We start from the raw sequence: 10,306 nt of genomic DNA on the forward strand, positions 1-10,306 counted from the left end.
GTGAAGAGTGAGGGGCTGGGCTGATAAGATGTCCAGAGACTGCCTCGCTCAGATGCTTCCCAGATAGAACCTGCCTCTCCTGCCCGCCTTGGCCCTTCGCACTCCTCTGTCTGTTTCTGATACTTCTTTCTTTTGGTCGGAGCCCAGATTCCCTTTCTCAGGACCTTTGACTCTGGTTGCTTTCACTCCTGTTCCCACCACACCCATCATTGCCCTCCAAGATCAGGAATGGGCTGATGGGCCAGACCCAGCATCCCAAGTGGCCTGAGGCTCCTGCCATTCTTTTTCACCCTCACCCTCCAGCTTCTCTTTGGCTAGGAGCTTTTCCAGGCCAGGAACTTCCAGGCTGTTCTCTGAGGCCTAGGACCTACTTGCTGGCCCTCTTCTCTCTACTTCTCAGGTTAGGGCTCCAGTGGTGGAGGAGGAAGCAGTGACCTGCAGCAGCCCACTGCAGTCCACTCGGACATTCCAGCAGTGGTGGGAGCAGAGAGGACCCCAGGAACTCTGAATGACAGGACTGTCCTGGTTAGGAGAGGAGGGTCCTTCCTGGAGTGGAGTGGCCCCGGCCCTGGAATAGGCTCAGGGACCTGGCTCCTGGTTCCAAAGGTTTCTCTCACTTCTGTCCCTCTCCCTCTTGTTCCCTTGATGGAATTGATGCTTTCTAAACTCTGCCCCAGCCTCTTTGCCTGCCTCTCTCACATCTGTAACTGTATCCTTGTGAATTGCAGAATCCGAAGACACTGACCAGGCTGTCTTGTCCAGCCAGTGCGCTGACCCTGACAGGTCCTATTTTGGGAATGAGTCAGAGAGAGGGAGAGGCTATAGCTTCCAGGGCACCAGTTCCCTTCTACCTGTTCCCCGACCGTTCCACCCCGAAAGTTCTTCTTAATGTCTGACCCATCTGTATTTATCCTTTAATTAGTGGATGTAGAAAATAGCTCACTTTCACAGAGTCGCCAAATTAATCTCCCTTTTTCTCTCTTCCTCTTTCCTCTCTCTGTTTTATATTTCCTATGAAAGAAACTAACCCTCCCCTTATTCCACTGGGAAAAGCACCACCCAATCCCACCCCATTCCCCCATCTCATCTTGCCTTTCACCACCACCCCCTTCCTTATAGAAACAGGAACCATGGGCCTAAGATAGCCTCATATCTGGCCCCACAGGGAGACAGGGAAAAGACAAGGCTCCTTCCTGAAACCTGGGTTTTCCAGCTGTGACCCCCACCCCAAGCTGGGCTTGGCCACCCTTTCCCATCCCATCTTTATCTGGGGCCCTCACGCTTTGTGGGCAGTCCTGTTGCTGGTCCCTGCCAAGCTCAGGGTGCGGTGGGGATGGGGGTGGGGTGGTCATCCAGTCCCACCCTCCAGGCCTCCTGCCTTGGCAGCTTCCCTGGAGGAAGACAATGGGGCTGTGAGCAGAAAAGGGCAGGGGCAAAAGGAGGCTGGCTCAATCTGGGCCAGAGCATGCCCTGAGCCCACCAGAGTCCTGGCACTGTGACACTTCCTGGGAGGTGCCAGCCCCCTCCTGCCCAGCTCTCATCAGAAGCCAGGAGTTGGTGGGGGGAGGTCAGTGGGAGGCTTGATCACCAGGGCTCAGTGAGCGGGATTCAAATGTGTACTTTGATGAAGAAATGCAGCTGTGGAGGGGATGAGGCCAGGGCGGGGCAGGCAGCCAGGCCTGGGTCAGGCTGGCAGCAGGGCACCCAGCCAGCCAGAGCAGGAGGCACTCGGGGAACAGAAGCCTGTCCCTGGGGACTGGGTAAGAGTCCTCTAGCCTGCGCCCTCCTTCCTGCCTGCAGTGGGATGGGAGGAGACCTTAGGTGCTGCCTGGACTGCCTGAGGAAGGGAAAGGTTGCTGGGAGGGTTCTCCCGTTTTCCACCTGGCCTCTTAGGCTGGTTCCTCCAGCTCTGAGCCCTCCATTTAATTCGGAAATTAGACCGAGAAACGACTTAGAGATCATCTGGCCCCATATTGTCACTTACAGTAAAAAGTCCAGCAAAGTCCAAGGATAGGAGATGGCCAGAGGCCACACAGAATGTATGCAGCTGAGAGTGGGAGCCAGGAGCCTACCTCCTGCTGAGGATCTCACCCTGGGTGCCATTGGGGGTGGGAGTCAGGAAAGGGGTACTGAGCTTCCCCCATCTCTGCCCCCACCTAAGTATGGGAGAGCAGAAGGCACAGATTGAACTCAGGGGATCCAGTAGGAGGTTCAATGTGTCTACCCTTTGGCCTCCCACAGCCCTGATCAATAGGAAGCCCTCTTGTATGGTGAAGTCCATGCAAGAGGAATGGGAAGGAGAGAAGTGTGAGGAGGTGGGAAGGGCAATGTCCAGGACAGGGCACAGGGAACCAAACTGGGGTGGGGTGGGGAGGGGTGGTGGAATAGGGTGGCTGGTGGGTGGTGGGGAGGCATGGGTTAATGGAACTGGGGCATCACTGACTTTGATGTGGTGGTTGGGGTGGGAGTAGGGACTGGGGGAGGGGGAGCAGTAATTAGGGAGTTAGACAGAGCAGGACAGGACAGGCGGGCGGGCACAGGCCCGGGCCCAGCCGCCTCCGCAGCCGTCAGGCAACATTTTTCTGCCCCTTCTCCACCACCCACCTCCCCCACCCCCGTGCAGCCCCCACCCACAGCCCCAGGGTTCAGGGCTCCCTCTGCTGGCTCCTGGAGGTGAGGGTCAGATGAGGGACCCTGGAAGGGGGTGGGGGGAAATAGAGAAAATAGAGAGCTGGCTGTGAAACCTTTCAGAGGAGGCTGGGCATCAAAAGGGTCTGTGATCCCCTTGGCCTCAATAATCCACCCAGGAGTGCTCATCGGGGAAGGGGGGTGGGAGTCCTGGAGGGTCCTCTGGTCCATGGGCAGGGCTGGTAGGGGAGGAGACACAGGCTGAGAAGTGTAAGTTGGAGAAGAGAGAGTTCTCAGGATCCACAGACACTGCCTGCTCTCCTACTGTTTGCCCTGCACTGAGCAGGCCAAGAGATAAATAAGGGTGTGAATAGCAAGACAAAAATCACTTGTGGAAGCCCACTCTCTGGACAGGCTCTTTTCACAGATCACCTGGGAAGTGGGCAGGTGTTACTATTTGCTTCCATTTCACAGTTGCAGAAACCAGCTCAGAAGGTTAAGTCTCAGCAGCCATTCAGCAAATACTAAATGCCAACTTCACATGCTAGGGATTTGCTCCACGTCATAGAATAAGCAAGCAGCAGAGCCCAGATCCAACCCCATGTCTGCGGGATCCCCAAAGCCCTGCATGCACTCTGCCACTGATATTATGCTTCCTCATGAGATCTTTGTCTTTAATGAGTTTCCTATCTAATTGGAGAGACAGACAAGAAAACATGACAAAATAATTATGCCACTGGCAAGATAACAAGCACCTGCCCCTCTCCCCCAAATGAGTGACAGGCAGAATGATGTAGAGGGAGGCATGGGGCCCAGAGGAGGCACCTTAGGGCAAGTGGTATCTAAGGTGAGCTTGGAGAGATGTTGGGGAAGATTTTCATGACTTAGGGGGTACAGAGGGGCTGGCTCTGAGTCCAGAAATTTAGCAGTAGAATCTGGGATGGCTGCAGAGTTACCCAATCCTGCTAGGAGTAAGGGCTGTGTGGAGGGTGGCATGTGAGGCTACCTAATGTCTTCTGATACCTTTGGTGGCTGTTTCCCTCTGGCCCTTTGGTTTTTAAAATATTTACCTAAGTTTCTTGCAATGAGACCCCCCCCCCACACACACACACACACACGCTGAGTGGTCGGCGTTGGTCACCTCCCTTCTCAGATTGTGCGTCTGTATAATGGAGGTCAGGTTGGTGGAGCTGGATTGCATGACCTTGGGCATTCTCTTAGGCCCTGTGAATCTGGAAAAGGAAAGGTAGAGCAGGCCAGGACTCCGGGCCCCCAGAGCGGGATCTACAGATGTTGTGCCCTGGGAGGAAGATTTTGGCGCAGGCCAAGCCAGTTAGAATGGCTAACCCTAGGCTTGTCCCTTCTTGTCTGCATACTGATTTCTTTTAAAACTAGCCTCATTGTTTCTATGCCCAGGAATGTCTACTTGATTAGGATCACAGACCCTACATATTCTATATTTCATATTTCTTACCACCTTGTGTTCCAGCCCCCAAAACATGCAGATGTTCCCAAAAGGGCACAGCTTCTGTGGGCTGATCCCAGGACAATGCTGACTCAGAGCATGAATAGCAGAGTTCATTCCCTAAGGAAGCAGAAGGGAAGGAAGGAGGGTAAAGGAAGAGGAGAGATGGGGGAGTTATTTTTTGATGTGGAGTCAAGTGTTAAAGTTAGAGGGGGTATGCGAGCCTTTCATGTGAGCTCCTCATGTTTCTGAAACCCAGAGAGGGAACAGACTTGCCCAGAGTGGCTCAGCTCACCCCGAGCTGACAGAGACCAGGGTATTGAAGTGAGGCTTGGTGTTTTGCCCAATGCTGCCCTGCCACTCATTTTCTGGAGTTCCCTTTCCTGTGACTTTAGGATGGGAGCAAGAACAGGAGGGCAGGGAGCAAACTGGTCCCTTGGGATTCTGGCCGCTACTACTGCCCATCCCTTCTCCTGACCAGCTTGTAAACAAGTCTAGTTCCCAGGCAGCCAGGAATCCTTCTGAGTCTTCTATCTCTAGCCCCTGGGAAACAGATAAGGTCAAGAGATTTCTGCCTTTCTCCCCTGCATACCCCCTCCATCCCCTGGGACAGGAGGAGGGAGAAGAGAGGGATGGGGCAGAGTAACCTTGGGAAGATAAGGCCAGTCGACCTTGGGAAAGTAGGGAGTTAGCAGAGGACAGGGCTGGGGAGGAGAACTGGGGAACTTAGTGGCATGGGGGAGTGTTGAGTGTGTAGAGCCCCAGACTCCTAGGTGGAGGCCTGGACATGTGGTGGCAGGAGAGGACCTGGACAGCCTGGGGAGGCCTGCTTCCCTGCCTCTGAATCCAGGGGGAGAAATAAAATGTTTATGGAAAGCAATTAGGAGTCATAAAATGACATGTGGACAGGGGCTGGGCTCAAGTAAGGATTTTTCTCCTTAGATGGCTCATTTATTCACTCAAAAACATGTATTAAATGGTTTTCATTGTATTATTATAGTAATTGTTCATAATATGCAAAATTTTCATTAAAATCGAGGGGAAATATGAATTAAGCACCTTAAAATCTGCCTAGGAGACAAAAGAAAATGACACTTCTAGCTCTCAAGGTGCTTATAGTCTTATCTGCTGACCCGATATGACCTTACTGGAAGCTGCCTCAAATTCTTTTTGTAATGGGGTGAAATAAGTGGCTGGAGGTGAGGATAGATAGATAAATAGAGGTCAACTCTTTTTAAAATTAAAAAAATGTTTTTATGGATTTCAGAGATGAAGGAAGAGAGAGATAGAAACACACCTCACACTGGGGATTCGAGCCTACAAACCAGGCATGTGCCCTGATCAGGAATCAAACTGTGACCTCCTGGTTCATGGGTCAACACACTCAACCACTGAGCCACACTGGGCAGTAGAAATCAATTCTTGAAGCACCTAAAATTCTTGAAGGTCACTGAGCCACTGGGAGCCAGCTTGGCTGCCCTACCCTTGGCCTGCTCCATCCATCACTTCTCTAGGGTTGGGAAAGGATTGGGGCTAGACCTTCCCAGGCTACAGTGGGAATGCAGTGATGGGCAGGTCCTAAGCATGGAGGAGGGAAGGTCTGGACCAGCGATTGTCAACCTTTTTCATCTCATGGCACACATAAACTAATTACTAAAGTTCTGCAGCACACCAAAAATGTGTCAATCTGACCCAAAAAATTAGGTATAATTTTGATTCATTCACACCAGACAACTATTGTTGTGTTGGCTGTGTCATTTTTTTTGTTGTTTAATAATCTAAGGGAAAAGAGGTCAGTGCTACGGCTCAATAGTCAGGTATTGCATGTTTTAAAAATTCTTACGGCACACAGGTTGAAAAATCGCTGGTCTGGACTGTAAGTCTCTCCACTGAGGAGAGAACGCTGGCTCCTGGACTACTTGGAAAAGGATGATAACAATGATCTGTCGGGTGGTGTGTGTGTGTGTGTGTGTGTGTGTGTGTGTGTGTGTGTGTTACCTTAAAGGACTTACACATCTTCCTGCAACCACCTCTTCTTCAAGCATCTCACTCCTTAGTGTTAAGTTCTATCTTAAGACCTAAATTCCTCTTGCTGCTATTTAAGCCCATTACATTTCATTGTTGTTGGGCCAGAACATGCCTGGGAAGCCTGTACTTGTGGAGCAAATGGGGACAGTGGGGGTGGAGTACACTGAAGCTAAACTGAAAAGAGGCCACCTTGACCTTTGGCACCTATCTACCACTATTTTCCTCTACATTTTCTGTTTCCTGATGCCACTTTTCTCTCCCCGCCCAGACAGTCTTTTTCTGCCCTCTGTGAAGGGTTTTTGAGTGGTCTCAAATTACCCTCAGCTCCCAAGTGCTCAACTCACTCATTCCTACAAGACAGGCATACCAGTTAAGCATTCAAATAAGAGCAATCTGATGAAAGCCCTTTCACCCAGGTGTGAATACCCAGCCACGTTAACCTTCACGGGCCTGGTGTGGAGACCACATGGTAGAATGAAGGCTGGGAATGTGTGTGGGAGCCAGCATGGTGGTGGGAATGGAGGGATTTCTGAAAGTGTGTGGAGCTTCCCATGAGGTCTTTACCCGCCCTCTCAGGGTCCCCCTTCTCCAATCAGTTATGTCACCCCAGTGCATAGGGCTTGGCTTGCTGCCCTGCTGCTCTGGAAAGGCCACAGTTCCTGGAGTAGGAGAAGGGTCACTGTCACCTGCTTCACGGTGCTTCAGAGACTCAGCCCCCAACTCCTTCTTCAGGGAAATAGAGGATCTCAGGGTGGGAGGGCCCACCTTAGAGATCAAAGCCCATCCTTCCCATTGTACAGAATGAGAAACTTGGGCTGGAGAGGGAGTGTGACTTCCCTCAGAGGCTCCATTCCCCAGCCATTCTAACATCAGATGGCTTTCTATATCCCTTGGAATTGCCCATGCCTTTCTAGCATCAGGACTGTTCAGCTGACACATATCCAGCTTGTGGTCCACTAAGACCAGTTCTTTTCTGATCTTTTTCTAAAATCTTTTTCTTTTCTTTGACAACCTTCTTGATCTTCCTTCTGTTAATTTCTTCCTTGTCTCCTTTTGGGCGAGGCCTGTTGAATTTTAGTCTTGGCCTACCTGCTGCCAGCTGCCTTCACCTTGAGTCAAATTATATAAGGATTTATTAGTAAAAATGTGCATAGAAGGACAAGAGTGAATTCTTGCTCTACAGTGATTTCAGTCTAGACTCTAGTTAAAAGGGAACACAGACATGGATGGAATGGCAGGGGAACCAGATAGGAGAATCTCAATGTTAGGTGGTGGTGGTGGGAGGCGTATCCCGGCTCCTGGGCTGTGGGCTGAGGGGGAGGGGTGTTGGTCTCCCTGGCTGAGGGGGGGCGGGGTGTTTGGTCTTCTCTTCCCTTTCTGTCACCCCAAACCCTTGGAGTTACACCCCTGACTTGCTGTGTTTTGCTTCCCCAGGGCAGTGGGCAGCACCTTGGTCATGGGATCCCACCAGTATCTGCAGGAAAGCACGGAGGCTGGCAGGGCGGCAGGCTGAGCTGTGCCAGGAGGAGCCGGAAGTGGTGGCTGAGCTGGCGCGGGGTGCCCGGCTTGGGGTTCGAGAGTGCCAGTTCCAGTTCCGTTTCCGCCGCTGGAACTGCTCCAGCCACAGCAAGGCCTTTGGGCGCATCCTGCAGCAGGGTCAGTGTGAGGAGGGAACCTCCAGGCTCAGAGGAGAGGGTGGAGGTTTGGGGAGGCTGCCGGAGCCCCACCTCTCCCACAAATCTTTGGGCACCCTGCCCCGACCCTGTCTTCCAGCCCCACCTCACTGCCCTGCCCACTGCAGTCCCCTAGGACTCAGCTTTGATGCTGTGCTGACTGCTCCTCCCTGTCCCCACAGACATCCGGGAGACCGCCTTCGTCTTTGCCATCACGGCGGCAGGCGCCAGCCATGCAGTCACACAGGCCTGCTCCATGGGCGAGCTGCTGCAGTGTGGCTGCCAGGCACCCCACAGGCGGGCCACACCGCGGCCCCCTGGCCTGCCAGGCACCCTTGGGCCCCCTGGCCTTGTGGGCTCCCCAGAGGGCAGTGCAGCCTGGGAGTGGGGAGGCTGTGGGGACGATGTGGACTTCGGGGACAAGAAGTCCAGGCTCTTTATGGACGCGAGGCATAAGCGGGGAAGTGGAGACATCCGAGCGTTGGTGCAACTTCACAACAATGAGGCGGGCCGGCAGGTGAGTATGGGCAGGGTTGTGTGAGAGGGTGTGTGCGCACAAATGTGGAAGCGAGTATTTGTGTCAGTGGATGTGGGACAGTGGTGTGGTGGGTGGATGTAGGACAGTGTGGTGAATGTGTAGGAGCACTTTGTGGAAGTGAGAAGTGAGGGTGTGAGAGAGGGTGTGTATGTGCAGGAGTATGTTAACGTGTGTGGGAACTAGTGTGGTGGTGGGGGGCCACTTGGGAAGATTGGTTGGGGGGCTGGGAGAGCCTGGGGCAGGTTGTCACCCAGGGAAGAGGACTCGGTTGAGGCTTTTAGGGACCCCAGGTAGAGAGGGCATTCCTCTGAAGCAGGACAGGTGGGGTAAAGCTTGGGGGTGGTTAGAGATGTGGCTGCCAGGGCAGGGACAAGAGGATGGAGACAAAGGTCTTGAGGTAGGGGAACCAGGAGGTGGGAGGGAGACCTGGAAAGGGGCTAGACCAAGGGGCAATGGGCTAGATCCTGGTGGAGGCAGGAGGGGGTCAGGCAGAGGCCAGGAAGCTGTGACTGAATCTGGGCTCTTGTCAACTGGCCTCCCAGCAACCCTAGACCAGGCCCTGCCCAGATCGGGCAGCCTCTCCCCTTCCCTCTGCAAGGAGGAGGCCCAGGAGCTTGTTTAGGGACAAGAAAGCTGTCTGGGCCAGATGTCTCCAAGGGGAAGGACAGAACCTGGGAGGGGGAGGGACACAAGTGTCTATAATCAGATTGGTCCCTAGACTCTGAGATTCCAGAGATGATCTTCCTGGGGCTTTTGGCCCCATAAATCTCTAGTGGGGTTGTGACTCTTAGACACAAACAGCAAATAGAGGGCAGGACGCCCAGGTTCCAGTTCTCACTAGTGCGTCCACAGCGGACCCCTGCCTCAGTTCTAGGGTGCTCTAGGGGCATCCCCACACATATCCTGTATTTTCTAGAGTTTGGGGCTGAGTGAGGCATGGGCAGGGGGTAAGAAGGGGCCCAGAGAGGTATGTCCTGACAGGCCCACATACCTGTCAGAGAGGGTTGGGGAGGGATGGTGGAGACAGACGCCCAAGGGGCGGGCTGTGCGCCTCTGCTCAGCCCTGCCTGGTGCCTTGAGGGTTGGCAGGAGGGAGAAGGTGCGACAGCTACCACCACTACCTCCCCTGCTCCAGGGAGATTCTCACCTGCGCAGTCCATTCTACTTTCTCCCCATTCTCTGGCTTTGGATCCCAGAATCCCTGCGCTGCATTCTTTCCCCCACTCCCCACTTCTACCTCTCCATCATTGTCATTCTTACCCTCCACCCTTGATTCCTCACCTTGCGCTCTCATTTTTTTTTTTTTTTTTGGTCTGCTCTTTCCTCTCTGCCATTCTCCCTCCCACCCCCCACGCTTATTTTCTGTCTGTGGGGCCTCTGGCCCTTTCCGCGACCCGCACCCCACATTTGTCTCCATCCGCCGGCTCTCTGCTCCCTGCAGGCGGTGCGGAGCCATACGCGCACTGAATGCAAGTGCCACGGGCTGTCGGGCTCATGCGCTCTGCGCACCTGCTGGCAGAAGCTGCCCCCGTTCCGAGAGGTGGGCGCGGAGCTGCTCGAGCGCTTCCACGGCGCCTCGCGTGTCATGGGCACCAACGATGGCAAGGCTCTGCTGCCCGCGGTCCGCAATCTCAAGCCGCCGAGTCGCTCTGACCTACTCTATGTCGCCGACTCGCCCGACTTCTGCGCCCCCAACCGGCGCACGGGCTCTCCAGGCACGCGCGGCCGCGCCTGCAACAGCAGCGCCTTGGACCTCAGCGGCTGCGACCTGCTGTGCTGCGGCCGCGGGCACCGCGAGGAGAGCGTGCAGCTCGAGGAGAACTGCCTGTGCCGCTTCCACTGGTGCTGCGTGGTGCAGTGCCACCAGTGCCTCGTGCGCAAGGAGCTCAGCCTCTGCCTCTGACCTGCCGCGGGCCTCTCCCAAGGCGCGCAGCGCTGCCTCCTCTACCTGTGTGACTTCTGGCCTCCAGCAGG

At 54.2% G+C, this 10,306-nt stretch overlaps 1 protein-coding gene across 1 annotated transcript; it reads left to right on the top strand.

Annotated features, from left to right (window-relative positions):
• The first annotated feature begins 5,231 nt into the window (after positions 1 to 5,231).
• On the top strand, positions 5,232 to 10,281 carry WNT6 (Wnt family member 6). The gene is made up of 4 exons (XM_023763342.1): positions 5,232 to 5,265; positions 7,556 to 7,777; positions 7,977 to 8,311; positions 9,774 to 10,281. Exons 1-4 carry the CDS (start codon positions 5,232 to 5,234, stop codon positions 10,233 to 10,235), a joined length of 1,053 nt encoding a protein of 350 aa, XP_023619110.1. The 3' UTR covers positions 10,236 to 10,281.
• Positions 10,282 to 10,306: the final 25 nt, after the last annotated feature.

The sequence above is a fragment of the Myotis lucifugus genome, unplaced genomic scaffold (assembly GCF_000147115.1).
Source record: "Myotis lucifugus unplaced genomic scaffold, Myoluc2.0 scaffold_3, whole genome shotgun sequence".
NCBI lineage: Eukaryota > Metazoa > Chordata > Mammalia > Chiroptera > Vespertilionidae > Myotis > Myotis lucifugus.